This window comes from Eurytemora carolleeae, unplaced genomic scaffold (genome assembly GCF_000591075.1).
Source record: "Eurytemora carolleeae unplaced genomic scaffold, Eaff_2.0 scaffold499, whole genome shotgun sequence".
Taxonomy (NCBI): Eukaryota; Metazoa; Arthropoda; class Copepoda; order Calanoida; family Temoridae; genus Eurytemora; species Eurytemora carolleeae.
This window is the reverse complement of record NW_019396389.1, coordinates 88,172-105,429: the sequence shown is the minus strand read 5'-3', so window position 1 is coordinate 105,429 and position 17,258 is coordinate 88,172. Positions and strand designations below refer to the sequence as shown.

General features: G+C 32.5%; 1 protein-coding gene across 1 annotated transcript in view; it reads right to left on the bottom strand.

The window, feature by feature from the left end:
• Positions 1–13,377: 13,377 nt before the first annotated feature.
• LOC111702278 (potassium voltage-gated channel protein Shaw) overlaps positions 13,378–17,258 on the bottom strand; it is a 36,391-nt gene continuing 32,510 nt past the window's right edge. Inside the window, exon 10 of the mRNA XM_023473918.1 lies at positions 13,378–16,401. Within this exon, the coding sequence (XP_023329686.1) occupies positions 15,243–16,401 (1,159 nt within the window). The 3' untranslated portion in view covers positions 13,378–15,242. The remainder of the gene's footprint in view (positions 16,402–17,258) is intronic.

Sequence of the window (17,258 nt, the reverse complement as noted above, 5' to 3'; positions counted from 1 at the left end):
CCCCCCCCTCTTTTTATACGCTGACCATTCTACTTCTACGCAGGAACTGTTTAACTTATTTAATGAATCCCTGATTCTAATTTGTGTTTTAAAATATTGTTCAGAAAGATTAGCTTTTTAAATTGCAACACAATATAGGGATCAGAATTTTATTAAAACATCATATTAACACATCATAAAATTGATATTTTTTGATGTGTTAAAAATTCTGAAAATGACGGAAAATGAAGTATTTTAAAATTTTGTTGAAGTGTGAAGGAGGAAAATATAAGAATAAGGTTCTGCTTTCTCCAGGTTGTCTGATGAGTAGAGAAGACTAATTAATTCCAAGATGAGAAATTAATTAGTCCTTAATTAAATAATGATGATAAGATTCAAAAAGATGTTTTCAACAAGAAAGTTTGGATTCACTCATCTTTATGGTAATATGCTTTTTTCAATGTTTAATGCTTTTCTGAGTATAAATAATAGAACCATGCGGCGGCTGCATTAAAAAAAATAACGGAGAAATAATGGTAAAACAGTTTCTCGTTTTTGAAGGACAAAAAAACATATCAATGTGAATAACATAGATGTCACAAAGGACGGGTTTTCAGTCATAATGACCCTATATACATTTATAGAAATGTCATAATTGTTTAAATATCATTTAAAATTTATTTTTAACCAGAGGATTAAGATACTCCCCCCCCCCCCTAGTGGGAAGAATGTTCAAGCCAACATGTTTTTTCCCACAAACTTAATTTGATCTAAACTTAATATTTGCAACCTGACGGTGTTAACATTTGATATTTCAAACATAGAATTTAATCTAAGAGAATTTATTGTTTGAAATATCAAAGGTTTAAGACACCAGATTGCAAAGATATTGGGGAATAAAAAAGCTAGAGTTTGTTACAAAAACACTCATTTCCTTAATGAATGAGCCAAGGTCAAGTGCCTACAACACTTGATCTCAAAATTCATATTGACACCTTCAAATGAATTGAGTCTTTGCTACAAACTCTGATTTTCTACCTATATCTTTATAACCCAAGGCCAATGTCGGGGACCATAGATAATTCAAACTATGAATTCTGATAGATCAAAATAATCTAGGTTTGAAATATCAAAAGTTTACATCAGGGTGCAAAGATTTAAGCATTATAAAGTTTGAGTTTGTGGCATAATTCCTTTGACAGATAAGTACTTGATTCCTCAATTTTATTTATCCGTGCAGTTTACGACCACCACAGTTTATCCAAAATTAATTATTTTTATCCGTAGGATATAGATAACTGATTATTCCCAGGTTTTGTAACATAAAACTTTTATCCTTTGCATCTAGTTTGGGAATTTTTAGCCAAATTATCACTTGCTGCAGGTTACAGGGACTGTAGACGTAGAAAGAGTTGGATTTTTTTTAGTTAGACGGTCACTTGAAACTACGTCTTTAAGACCCCCAAGACGTCAATATCAAACAAGATAAATCATAATATAACAAACCCACGTCAAACAAAAGAAAATGACACGTAAAATTAAAATCGTATGTGTCTTTAATCATTACTCTTCTTATTGAGAAATTATGGAGAAGAACAAACATGGTTTGAATTGCTAATATGTAATCAGATAAATTTTCTTTTTCATATTTCAGCTTTAAATCAAAGCTTGAGAAGGTCATTGATGTCGGATGAGTTTGCCTTCTCCTTCTGTCTAGTTTGCCGTGCCAACACCCCACCCCTGGGATTCCTAAAAAATAAAAATTCACTTACAAACATCTAATTATCTCGGGATTTTGAAAAGAGAGGGTTGGCTCTTACTTTCGGCATTTATTGATTTCTGTTATTCTGCATTAGCTGTACATTCGGGGTAAAAGGCATAAAATAGATTATCAAGTACAATAGGTGGCAACAGAGAAATGTACCAATTATCCATTATACACGACGTCACAAATGTCAAATATAACAAGGAAAACGAAATTTTCTCACATTAGTTGACATGTTTTCCAAGATTAAATAAAAAAGTGTAAAAACATAAAATAAAGAACACATAAATTGCACTTATTTTACTGTAAGATAAGCACTTCATTCTAAAATTATCACTATTGTTGTTAATTTTGTCGGACACAAAAACTGAATTGACACTTGTGACGTCAGAATACATCAGCTGTACTGAGAGTGTACAAATTCTACGTTGCTATCTATTGCACTATTTATTGGATGCATTCGGTTTCTTCTTCATGAATTTAATCACATGTTGGTTTATAAATATATAAACAATTTTATTTTTATACTTTTTCATTTAACACGCATATGCCGATACACGAGTATTTTTTTAAAGGCGACAAATCTATGTTTATGATAAGTTTGGGATCGAAAGTCACAGCTTGCTGGGATAGGAACGGACCTGTTAAATCCAGGTGCCTCTTGGAACCAAAGTTTTCTTCTTTTTATACGCCCATGACTGGATGATTTCTGAGTGATTAATAATAAAACAAACTGACAAAATGTCGGAGAGGATTAAACGTATATATTGTTTTCTGAATAGTAAATATGTTTACAAAACAGAGGAAGTAGGAAGTAATGATAACATTTTTCTGAAGTCTATAAAACATTTCTTTCTCCCACTCCGAAACAAAAACTCTTTCTCCCACACCAAACCAAGAACTCTTTCTCCCAGACCAAACCAAGAAATATTTCTCCCACACCAAACCAAGAACTCTTTCTCCCACACCAAACCAAGAAATATTTCTCCCACACCAAACCAAGAACTCTTTCTCCCACACCAAACCAAGAACTCTTTCTCCCACACCAAACCAAGATCTCTTTCTCCCACACCAAACCAAGAAATATTTCTCCCACACCAAACCAAGAACTCTTTCTCCCACACCAAACCAAGAAATATTTCTCCCACACAAAATCAAAAACTCTTCCTCCCACACCAAACCAAGAACTCTTTCTCCCACACCAAACCAAGAAATTTCCCTCTTATACCAAACCAAGAACTCTTTCTCTCGAACCAAACCAATAACTCTTCCTCACACACCAAGCCAAAAACTCTGTCTCCCATGTCAAACAAAGAACTCTTTCTCCCACGTCTAATTATTAATGAAGACTCGCATTGATTTTGATACGCTTATCCTGAGTTCAAGCCTCCAATCATTGGTACACTCTTCTTATTTCTTGATCTTAAACCTGCTAAAGTTTGATTTGCTTTAATTCAGCAGACAAAACAAAACTTTAAAATGTTTCTCCTGAAAACCTGCTGAAGGAAATAAGAAAAATAAGAAGTAAGAAATTGAACTAGAAAGAAGCATCATAAGAATTATATTACTAGAATAAAATAGAAATTGCGACAAGATACACAAACTTAATGTTTGAACATACAAAAGAATATATCCAAGTTAAATTTTTCTTTTATACTCTTAAAGGAATTGAAGCTTCAAAGGGGTGTTCACGAAAACTGAACACTAACTACGAAATTTCTTATATCTGTGCAACCTGAGCCCACGAATTAAAAAATCAGGGAAACTAAGTTTTTTATAATTTATTGTGGCGGCGTAGTGGCGGAAGACGAGACTTCTGAGGAGTTTTGAACCTAAGATCTAGATGCGGCAAGAAGAGAACTTCCGGCCACGTCACCTATCTACCTATTAAAATCTTTTACATTTTTAGAATTTCAAGTATATAAATTTAGTAATAAAGTAATTATTTAACCAGGCGTTTGTTAAATTGAGCGTAGTTAAATTATAACATTTATACTAATTCTTCATTAAAACCACTAATAAATAAAAAACAATGATTCAGCAAGAGATTTGGGGAACTACGAAGTATATAGCGAATGAGGACTAATGCACAAATCTTTTTTGCATCCCAAAAATGTCTTTATTCATACCTTACCCATTGTAAGTTTATATTAGTTCTTTACCTTAGCCTTAGTAAGTTTATATTAGTTCTATACCTTACCTATACCTATAGTAAGTATATATTAGTTCTATAAACCTTACCCAAATAAATTTAATCAAAGTCACACCCTCAACCTTACCTTGCTCAAAGTAAGTACAGATTAGTCCAAAACCCAATATCATGTATTAGGGTCAAAAAATACCAAATTTTAGGTTTTAATATTTCTTATTTTCCTAAAATCCACTTTATCGTATTTATCTTATCCATCTTTCTTGTCCTATAAGGTTTATCCATGGAAGTAAATGATAAAGAAAATACATTGTATTCCTTGAAGACAATGAAAGGAAGTTAGAAGTTTTTATCTCTAAAGCTGATGAACTTAATATCTCGGTATCTCCATATCTCTAGAACTCAATAGCTCTTTAGCTCTTGAACTCTAGAATGCTATATTTCGGGAATTCAATCTCTCGGTATCTGTAGAACTCAATATCTCTGTATCTCTGTATCTGTAGAACTCTGTATCGTAATATCTCTGTATCTGCTGAACTCAGTATCTTGGTATCTCTATCTGTAGAACTCAATATCTTGGTTTCTCTGTATCTGAGAACTTAGTATCTTGGTATCTCTGTATCTGTAGAACTTAGTATCTTGGTATCTCTGTATCTGCTGAACTCAGTATCTTGGTATCTCGGTATCTGAGAACTTAGTATCTTGGTATCTCTGAATCTATAGAGCTTAGTATCTTGGTATTTCTGTAGCTGTAGAACTTAGTATCTTGGTATTTCTGTAGCTGTAGAACTTAGTATCTTGGTATCTCTGTATCTGTAGAACTCAATATCTTGGTATCTCGGTATCTGAGAACTTAGTATCTTGGTATCTCTGAATCTATAGAGCTTAGTATCTTGGTATTTCTGTAGCTGTAGAACTCAGTATCTTGGTATTCTGTAGCTGTAGAACTCAATATCTTGGTATCTCTGTATCTGAGAACTTAGTATCTTGGTATCTCTGAATCTATAGAACTTAGTATCTTGGTATCTCTGTAGCTGTAGAACTCAGTATCTTGGTATATCTGTATCTGTAGAACTCAATATCTTGGTATCTCGGTATCTGAGAACTTAGTATCTTGGTATTTCTGTAGCTGTAGAACTCAATATCCTCATATCTCAATACCTCTAAAACTCAGTATCTTGGTATATCTGTACATCTAAAACTCAGTATCTTGGTATCTCAATACCTCTAAAACTCAGTATCTTGGTTTCTCTGTATCTCCTATATCACAATGCTGCTCATTTTTATGCTAGTTTTTTTTCAGAGAAATAAAACTTTAAACATTTCACCCTGGAATAACCAGGATAAAAAATTTGTGCAGTTTCTTCAATTTAATTTCAATTTATTTAAAATTACATAGTTGTATTTTTTTAGCAAAGAATAAGAGGTAGAAAAAAATAATGACTATTTGTTAAAGGAATAGAGTTTTTGCAATTTTCGAATTCCAATATCTCAGTGACCTGATGTTGTGAAACTTCGATATTTCAAACTTAGATAATTTGAGCTAACAGAATTCATAGTTTGAAATATCTAAGGTCTCCGACATTTGGTTGGGACAATGTAAGGATCAGAAAATCAGAGTTTGTGGCAAAGACTCAATTCCGAACAGTTAACTCAGTGTGATTCAAACAAAACTCCGCGAAATGCTATCTTAAAACATTTTATTGTTCTTTTATATTTTCTATTTGTTTGTAAAGCGTTAAAGATTTATAAAAACAAACAACACAATATCTAACTTTACCTTTAAATATATTTCCCTTTCGTTAGTTTGGAGTTTTCAATCTTTAAATATATTTCCCTTTCGTTAGTTTGGAGTTTTCAATCTTTAAATATATTTCCCTTTCGTTAGTTTGGAGTTTTCAATCTTTAAATATATTTCCCTTTCGTTAGTTTNAATTGACCATATACTTGTTTGTTATATAGGCTAGAGAGTTTTTAAAAGCTATTGAAAACTAAATATAAAACATTTGTCCCATATTTTTATTTCTAAAAATCTAAATTTTTGATTTTTACAGTTTTCGGATCTTTTTTAGGCCATTTATTTAAAAACCTCCCTAGCACCGGCACTATTAATATTAGCGGTCTATTTTTTAATAACTGGCCTTGAAAAATTGGGCTATAAACATTAAAAATGTCTCCAAACCTTAACTCTAAGGCAATATTTATCGCCCCCCCACCTCGTCTATACATAAGTTAAGGCTAACCAACCTTACAGGGATAAATCCCATAAACAAGAATGTTTAAAAATGAAGTCAACAAATCTGATTATTTTACTGAATCTATTTTTCTGGAAAGGTTTTTCTTATTTGAATTCTTATATTTTCTCCCACAAGAGTTAATAGAATATTACTTTTAGCGTTGCAAATGCACAAAAAAACTTTATTAAAAGATTCCTTTTGAAAAGCTAAATATTCAATACTAGCTGAAGTACCCGGCGTTGTCAGTGAACAAAAAAAATGAATTTTAAAGAAAGAAAGAATTCGCATTTTTTAACCTATGTTACCCCCAGGCCCCAGGGTATCCATAGGTTTCCTAAAAAATGTCAGCCAATTTGGTCCAGCCGTTTCGCCAGCTATAATTAACATAAATATATGTTCAACTATTCATATGACATATTTGACAGATGCGACTTATGACGCATGCGACATATGACATATGACAAAAAAATGAAAAAAATTGTTGCCGTAAAAATTTTCTTCAAAATTATAATTTTAATTATGTATGGAATGCAAAGTTAATAAAATTCTTATATGAGCGAGAAGCTTTATTATATTATTTACTATTTGGAGAACCCGGCGTTGCCGAGGTTTCTATTATTACTTATAGTTCCTCCTGCAGTTTACCAGCGCTTGGTATTAACTCAGGATTTCAGGGGAAGTGCTGAACCATTTGTTTTAGCCTATTTTACCCCCAGCCTATTTTACCCATGGATTTTCTTTAAACATTTCAACAAATTTAGTCCAGCCGTTTGGCCAGCTATAGCTTACATATGTATACAAATATGTATATTTAAAGAATCAGCTTCAAATTAAAACATTTTAATATATTTCAGAATCTTACTATATACAATTATATATATGTATGGAGGCTTTAATTTAATTTTTAATCCCTATACCTCTGCAACCCAATAACGTTGATCTTTGATATTTCATTTAGATAAAATAAACTAAGTTTTAGATATTTAAGGTTTACACCATTAGGTTGCAAAGATATCGGTATTAGCAAATTTTTGTTTGCGGCAAGAAATTAATTCTTTTCCGAAGAAAAAAATCAAACAATATTTTTACAAAAATCCCAATTTTCTAAAATGTCTGAACAGTCCCATTTAATAAAGGAAGATTTATCATTTTCCTTGGGTTAACTGATCCATTATAATTTTTATAATTTTGCAGATCTGTTAAATCTTCATAAAGAGTGTTTTCACTCGCGCTTACATAGATCTTCCCAAAAATGACTCTGTTTATGGGCAATATATTCTTTAAACGAAAAAACTGAACAATAAAAACTGGTAGATGTCAAGAGAAAACAATAATTATAGCTTAGGACTGATAACTGATTCTTACCCTTTATCAAGAGAAATGATATAAATGCGAACCCCTTGTAAGCATCTCATATATGACCCCCCCCCCCTCATAAACACATCATGATTAAGAATCCCCCTTTTCACATACCCCCGGCCCTCCCTTGTCGTAAAATCACATTGTTTGCTAGTTGCAAATATTTCCAATCTATTTTGATAATTAAAACCATTGACAAAATTAGAAATTATAAAAATGGAAAACTACTGGAGTAGAAAAAATATCATAATTAATTTTTACCACACTCATCTTTCTCTTTATTGAAAGTTTGGGGTGTAACTTCTTGTATTTTTTGTGGCTAGCAGAGATTTTTTAAGTTTAAGGACTTTTCTGAAGAAGTGTTATTTTAGTTATGATTAAAGTGGGTATTTTAGAAATAGATTAGTTAAGACAGATCTAACATTTATTAGCAATATATTAGTAGATAATTAACTACTATGCAAGAGAACATGTTGATCCGATGCAGGTTGGAGAACTAATGGATTTACACCAGCAAATATCTTTTCCCGTATTTTCTCCTTTTCCCTCCAGGGATTCCTAGTTCGGATTTCATGAAAAAATAGATCCTCTACAATATACTCTTATTTGAAAACTGTTGATGATCTTTTTTGAATAATGTTTGTTTAAACTGAAGTTATTGAGATTATTGAGCCGGCTATAGCTAACGTATAAATAAATATATATATAATACTGCTCGATTGATAGGGTTATACTTTGTTTAAGTTTTTAATCATCTCCAGCACTCCTTATTTATAGGTTGGACCTGGTCAGGGCTAGCCAGGTCAATTCTTTTGAAGAGGGAGCACTGAATGTAAAAATGTTTAAATTTTAAATTCGTGAGAGTTTTCCCATCCCTGAACCGTTGCGGGTGAAATGAATTGGCTGAATGCTGATGTCACAGTTATAAAAGGGACTATACGTGTAATTTTTAGTGACCCTCCATGCAAAGGTGGAAACGCCCGATTAAAAACGGTACTCTTAAAAGAGTTGTCGGATCAAGTCTGGATTATAAATCAATGTGTATACTTGCACATTTCTTCTGCAGGAAACATATAGGAATTATAAGAATTAAGCACTAATATAATATAGGTCTAATAATGGTTTCAACTATACCGTTGTGAATCAGGCAGGACAATCTTTGCATGGAGGGTCACTTGAAATTACCATTAGAGTCCCATTCAGTATAAAAGTTTCGCCCCTGGTCCCTCCTCTAAATATGTCTTATCGTAATCAATAAATTGTTCTCAAACTAAAACTAATGTTTGAACTGAAACTTTTCGAAAACTTTTCCATCTTTTATACAAATTTAACTCAAGGTTTTAGTGACAACATTAAATGAAATAAATAAATGTACAATTATGATGAAAAAGTTTATAATTATTAAGATCATGGCAAAAAAAACTTTATTGATTTTTAAAACTTTATAATGAAATAGCTCTGATCTACAACCCTTGATCTCGATATCCACAATAATTAATTTTGGTAATCCCTACCATAGATTTTGACCACAAGATATAAGAGAAAATAAGTTGTATCCTTTCCACAGCAAATATTCGAATATCTGCTTAATTCAAGGATTCTCTATTAGAGCTGTGCAAAGCGAAACGGAGGTTTTTGAAAATGAAAGGAATTAACGTCCGTTAACGAACGGCAAACCCGTTAATTTTCACATATTTAACTAACGGAACAAGCTGTTTTTGAAAAAAGAATTAATGGAATTGAAAATAAACCGAAACGGAGAATTTTATTCTTGTTTCCTGCTTTTAAACGCCGTCTTCTTGTTTTAACCACGCTTATTGGTTGAATTACAAAATATTATGCATTTTGATGTTTTTTATGTGCTTCAATGTTTTTCAATGTTATCTTTAAAGGAATGGAGTCTTTGCCACAAATCCTATTATTCTCATCCATACATTTTTGAACCAAAAATTAGTTTTTCAGGGTTAGGAATGGAATTAAGACACTTTCTGTAATTATATGTTTTGTTATTATATATTTTGTAATTTTATATTTTGTAATTATATCTTAATTTACTGAGCCAATATAAAAGTTTTAACATCAGAACTGGTTTAATTTTTGTATTTTTCTCAATATTGCATTATTAGATTATGAACAAAATTATAAAGAATATTTAAATTCAGTTCTTTCATGAAATACAAGCTTGGGAGGTGGGAATATCCAGGTTACTCATAGTTAATCCCGCCATTTACCTGCACTTGGTCGATTTTTCCGGGAAACTAAATTTTCGCTGTAACTAGAATCTCAAAACCAGGCTAAGAACATTTTCATGGTTCTCACGAGTTTCCTAATCAAAGGTGAGGCAAATCAGGGGTTCCTGACAAACAAACAGACAGACAGACAGAGATTACAACTTTATATCTATAGATAATTCTAAAAAGTCGTAGGACAGAAGGAAAAATGATTTAAAAAAAAGAATATGTATCAAAAAAATTAATCAGCAAAGCTTGTAGTTTGTTCGAAAATATGAGCAGAATGTTAAAATGATATCTCACAAGTTTTAACGTTCATGAAATTCTGTTCGTAATATCTAACATAACCTGTAGCAAATATAGAGGCGTGTAGGAAATCCACCAATCTCCATATTTGTTAACCTGAACATACCTAGATATATTAAACATGAGCATAGGTTATATGATTAAAACATGTATTATGATTAGATTAACTACATTTATATCTATATTATATTTATATATATTTATACCTTTAAATACGTACATTCAGTGTTAGTGGCGTTGATAGTTCAAGGGATTGTAGCCGTGTGGATCGTGTCCTAGTTGAGACATTGATAAGTCACGGGATTGTAGCTGCAGTGTTGACATTAATAGTCAAGAGAATCTGAGTTGTACCTGGATAGATACTTATTTGAGAAACTATTATGGAGTAGGTATTTACTACAAACCTTAATCATTTTGAAATGCTTTTGATAAGTTGAATATTATGAACGAAATGTTTGGATTTCAGTGTAATCTGTTACTTTTGATCTCGTTTTCATATTTACGCTTTTTTTTTCGTTGCGTTTGATAAAAATTTACGATTTATGTAGATAATTAATAAAAATTCTAGATTTGAAGGCTGATTAATCAGAAATGAAAATGCATTATCTTATTAAAATTTGCTTTCGAATGTAACAATTTTTTATTACGCCAATTTTCAATTGTTTTTATTGAATCCCGGAAGGCTCTCAGTGGTTTATCATTTAATGTTTATTGGATGAAAAATTCTTGTTTTTATCATTTCATTGTTTAAATGTCAATTGATTCTAATTTTGTATCCAAATGTTACTGTTACAGTTTGAAAGCAACCTACAAAAGTTCAAGCTTTGAACTTTTTAGATCAAACCGTTTGAGATATTAAAGGTTTACACCATAAAAAAGCAAAAATATGAAAATTAAAATTTTGGCGCAATTCCATTCATGGCCGGAACTCCCGATATACCAAAGGCTGTCTGCCATTATTAATTACCAAGGTTCTTTAATAAGGTTGGTTACTCTCAATGCGCTCCAATGTACATAAAATGTCGTCTCCTTAGCATAGTTAGATCCCAAGGAGTATTTCAGACATACTCTTTGTATCATCTTCATATAACGTCACGCTCGCCTTTATAATCAGTGACGTCATATGAGGATTCTATCTATGCTAAGGAGACGACATTTTCCGTACCTTGGAGTGCATCTTGGGTAACCAACCTTATTAAAGAACCTTGCTAAGAACGAACCGACGAATTCTTTAGGTTTGATTACGCAAGAGTATAGAATTGTTCAGAAAAATCTGAAAACTTGATAAAAAATATAAAAGTTGAAGATAAACTCTTATATATCCGACCATAATCTGAAACTTTAACTTTCAACCAGTTTCATATTACATGCATTCAAAGTTATACTTTTTATTCTACTTTTATTTCATACTAGAAATTCAAGGCGCTTCGCGCCCTTCTTTCTAGCCTTAGAGGGCGCTTCGCGCCCATCTTCTAAATTAATTGTAAACATGTTCTCTTTGTGTACATCGTAAAACTAAACAAAAATAATTCGCGGATTTTTACAAAAAATTTTGCGGATTTTCAAAATTTTAAAAAATTTAATGACGATCGAATTTTGATAGAGACAAATATTTGAAATTTTGATGATTCATAAACCTTCCCTGGGCTCCCTAGATGTCCCACAAAAAATTTGGGCCCGATCGGTTCAGCCGTTTTGACGTTTATTGGATACAAACAAACAAACAGACAAACAAACAGACAGACAAACAAGCCAAATTTATATATAGATGCTTAGCAAACTTGAAGTAGGTATGAGAACTAGGAAAAGGAGGAAATAGATTCTTTTCATACTCATGTCATGTAATACTGAAACGTTCTGGAAGGGTGCAAAGATGTTCGTAATATAAAATATTCTAAATCAGAAAGAGATTTAGTCTTTTCCACAAGTTCTGGTTAATCACTATATCTTTGCAACCCAATGTTCTAGACCTTATATATTTCAAATTAACCATGGACTCTGGTAAAAAAATTATCTTAGTTGTACACCGTCCGGTTGCAAAGATATATGGATTGGAAAATTTGAGTTAGTGGCACATACTCAATTCCTTTACCCGAACATTGTATATGGTATTATATGATTATATTAATATTATCGGACACAATTTTAAGTTTTAATTTAAACTTCTAACGATAAACATTAAAATTGCAGTAATTAATATAATTATGAAAATTGTTTGTTGAAAGGGAAATATCAATATCGGTCTTTTTTCGAGACTTGTTTAATTAATTATTGGATAGAGTATGCAAATAACGCATCTTATTTTGAAGAATTAATTGTATTCTATTCACGTTTTTTCAGATGTTATTAAGTATATTTTTCCAAAGACCATATGGAGTCCAGTTGGCCATAAGAACTCAAATATAAGAACGACTAAATTTCACCATCTGTTCCATTTTAACTTCGCAACTTGGTGATGTTAACCATTGATATTTCAAACTTTAAATAAATATTTGATCTAACAGAGTTCATAATTTGATATCTCAAAGGGCCATCGCGATGGGCTTAAAAGTTATTAGAGATTAAAAAATCAGAGTTTGCTGCAAAATTTTTTTTTCAAATTATAATTTCAGAGACAAAAAAGCGTATGTTTTTGCGTACGAGAGCTTATTACGTATCATGAAACCAACAAGTTGGATAGGAAACAAACTGCGAATTTAACGATTCTATATCTGTCTTTTAACGTCACAACGTGTATCTTTTAAACAGATAAATTCTTTCTGAACTGCAGATAGGGAACAAACTAAGTTAGTTGAGGCAAAACTAATCTAACAAACTACCCTGACAAACTATTCTGACAAACTAACCTCACAAAATACGCTGACAAACTAACCTCACAAACTAACCTTTCAAACTAACCTCACAAAATAACCTGACAAACTAACCTCACAAACTAACCTTTCAAACTAACCTCACAATCTAACCACACAAAATAACCTCACAAACTAATCTGACAAACTATCCTCATGAACTAACCTCACAAACTAACATCACAAACTAACCTCACAAACAAACCTAATAAACTAACCTCACAAAATAACCTCACAAACTAACCTCACAAACTAATCTCACAAACTAACATCACAAACTAGCATCACAAACTAACCTCACAAACTAACCTCACAAAATAACATCACAAACTAACCTCAAAAACTAACATCACAAACTAACCTCACAAACTGACCTCACAAACTAACCTCAGAAAATAACCTGACAAACTAACCTGACAAGCTAACCTTACAGCATGACTTATTTAATTGTAGATAAATTAGAAAATTAAAATATATTTATATTCAATATTCATAAATAATACATTTTTTCGGTAATTTTAAGAGTAACGAGATAAAACATAAAAATAACTTTTTCTATCTTCATTTATAAAATGAGGTCTGAAAAAATTAGTTTCATCATAAAAACAGCATAATATTAATTATAAATTAAAGTTACTGTCAGTTTTAACAATTTGTTTGTGAAAGTCCAGCATAGTTCAGATATTTTTCGGGGTCAAACTAAATATTAAACATATTGATAAATTAGACTTAAGTAAATTTTCTAAAATTTTCTCAATTTTAAATCTGACAATTTTAAAAACATACAAATTTCCAAACTTTAAAATGAAAACTAAAATAGCTTTGTTTAAGTACATGCTAGCTTGTAAAATAGCTTTGTTTAAGTACATGCTAGCTTGTAAAATAGCTTTGTTTAAGTACCTGCTAGCTTGAAAAATAGGTTGACCCTCGTATGTTGAAAAAAAGATTTAAGGGGATTTATAAAATAAATATTCAAAGTTGGTTCAATTTGACAGTTTTTAGTTCCTGTCAAGTCTTAGAATATAAAGATGTTTGGCTATTTCAGTAATACGTCTTGATTCAGCGATGCAAGACGAGGTTTTCATCATTTTTTCAACTGTGAATGAAAATAGCTAAACATAATTAGTTTTTCTTGTTTGCAATAACAGATTTGTATTCCTTTTAGCGTGATTGTAAGTGACCTTCAATGCAAAGATGGCCATGCCCGATTTGCCCTGTTAAACTGTTTATTTTCATTCGCGGATTATCTGCAAAAGTGACTTGCGCGTTTTTTGCTAAATAAACATATCTTCTTTATTTTTGATGAGATTAAAGTTTTAAGGATTCCGTCGCAAATTGGGCATTGTTATCCTTGCATGGAGGGTCACTTTTAATTACGCAGATGACAGTTCTTTTAAGAAATGTTTGATATTCTAAACGTTCCCAGAATTGAATTTGAGAAAATTTTCAACAATTTTAAAAATGATTAAAATCGATAAATATAACCTTGAGGGAGGTTTGTAGTCAGAAAGGAAATATATTACCAAAATTCCCAGTTTTTAAAGAATTCCCTTTATCAAGGTATCTACTGTATGATTTTTTTTTTCTATTTAAATAATTGTATTAATCTGCGATGGCTTCTCATCAGGGTTTCAAATTTCTTCCGGTTCAATTTTGACTCGTAAAGGCCTTACGGAATCTTTCCTCAACGTGTTGAGAATAATTAACCATTCAAAACCAACTTGAGGAATTATTCAGTTCCAGAAGAAAGAGAGAGGAAATTATAAAATTCTTCACGAAACATATGTTTAAAGTTTGCTGTGTCAAATCGTTGATAATGATGGTTTAACTTATATAAAGGGTCACATAAACTAATTAACAATTCGTTAAGAAAGTTTTTACAGGGCACAGATTTAATGAACATGTGGTAGCTGAACTACATAGACTAGGTGTGCACCGGTTCAAGTTCAAGAGAAGTTGAACAACTTAGCCTTCACGATGCATTAGAATTAGTTTAATCATAACTATTGTTAAGTAAGTTATTTAAGAAAGATGTGATTATAGAATTATCCGTCGAGGTATACAAGAGTTGGGAGATTTTGCCTTGTATAACCATGATACCGATTCCTTGATCTCGATATCCACTGCGGGCACATTTCATTTGAGGTTCAATGCTTGATCTTTTCATTTCCGTTATGCCATCAGGGTACGATTGAATGAAAATTTAATTAATCTGAAGATTAACAAAAGAGCAAGATCAAGCATTGATCTCGATATCCACATTAAAAAGTTTCCATAACTGTATAATACATAAAACATTACTACAATGTTTTTGTCTATTAGCATGTTTCATGTTTTTTGAATATCAATATACAATTAGCAGTTAACTTAGGCCTGGACACTGTATAATGTGACATTAGGTGTATTCTGTACATATGAAGGTCTATAAGGTTCATCTATAGAAGGTTGACGAGGGGTGAGACCTCCAAATATACTTGCTCTAGATCCACGCTTACCAGAGCACAACGGAACCGTTCCTCCTTCAACCTTGCCAGGAGTACTCTGAAGTATTTTAGGAAGCTCCTGGTTTCCTATCGGAGCTGTTGTGGTGCAGGAAGCTGCTGTTATAGGACACGGATTAGCTCCTTGAACCAAACCTTCAAGATGGTTGGGTAGAGGTGGAGGAGGAGGATGAACTTGTAATCCATTGTTTTCAAGAGCTTTGTTGTTGTTGTTATGGTTACTGTGGTGTTTAATGACGTTAGCTCGTCGATGAAAGCCTGTGTCAAAGGTGTCATGTCGTCGTTGGTTATGGGGTTGTCGTTGTTGTCGACGTGGCTGTTGAACCGCGACTACTCGTCGTCGCTTTTTAGGAAGTTTCATCCTAGCCTGGGTATGACTATAAAACATTGAAAAGTTTGAGACTATGACCGGAACAGGAAGAGCTATAACTAGCACACCGGATAGAGCACAGAGACTACCAACTAGTAGTCCAGCGTATGTTTTAGGGACCATATCTCCGTATCCTACCGTCGTCATAGTTACCACAGCCCACCATAATCCTTCGGGGATACTTTTAAAATCATTTTTAGGGTTTGTATGAAGTCTTTCAGCGTAGTAAACTAAACTTGCAAAAATCACCATCCCCAGCACTAGAAAGAACACAAGAAGCGTTAGTTCTTTAGAACTTGCTTTGAAAGTATGTATAAGAATTTTTAGTCCCGGAGAATGTCTGGTTAATTTAAATAAACGAAGAATTCTAATTATAGAAAAGAATTCCAAGATGTCCGCGTTTTCAATATCACTAAAATAATACTGGAGAAGCATGTCGCTGTGAAAACTCAGGGTAGCAACAAAGTCGATCCAGTTGAGAGGCGACTCGAGGAACACCTTGACTGTCGGGGTGACGATGAATCGAATAATGAGCTCGAATGTGAACCAGATGTTGCAGACCAGCTCGACAAAGAAGAAAGCTTCGTGTGGATAGGTTTGAGCTTTGTCTAGAGTCCAATACGTGAAATTTCTGTGATCGCTCACTGTTATATTCCTGAGTAAAATCAAGCTTTAGAACATAAGTTCCAAAAATAAATTTTTTCTTAGCGTCAAATATTCATCAAAGATTTTGAAACAAAAATCTGAAAAACATTATTTACTTTGACTCTTTTCGTGTTTGAAAACACGTGCATGAAGAAAAATAAAATAAAATGAAATAAATTCTTTTTTCTTGAAAAGTTGCGGTGTGCTCTTTGTACGAGACCAGAAAGAGATGAAAAAAGTTTAAACTTTAATACAAACTTTGTAAAAAGAAAAACAAAATAGATTTGACTCAATTTATATCATCTATAGCTATTCAATGTCTATCAGCATTAGAAAGTTCAGCTAGTAGGTTGGGAATATCTAATCAACAACCTAACGGAGACCATTAGGAACTTTTGTAAGATGGACAGGGGGATCGAGTAGGGGGAGTAGGGGGAGAACATCTTAAAAGTGTTAAAAAAATTCTTCTATATTTTTATGACTGACAAAAAATCGTATAAAGAGGAGGGAGGGGAGGCGTATCGTATAAAAAGGACAGAGAGTGGGGGTGTATCGTATAAAGAAGAGAGGGAGTGGAGGTGTATCGTATAAAGAGGATAGGGAGTTGGGATGTCTCGAATAAAGAGGAAAGTGAGTGGGGGTGTATCGGATAAAGAGGATAGGGAGTGGGGGTGTATCGGATAAAGAGGATACGGAGTGGAGGTGTATCGTATAAAGAGGAGAGGGAGTGGAGGTGTATCGGATAAAGAGGATACGGAGTGGAGGTGTATCGTATAAAGAGGAGAGGGAGTGGAGTTGTATCGTATAAAGAGGATAGGGAGTTGGGATGTCTCGAATAAAGAGGATAGGGAGTGGGGGTGTATCGGA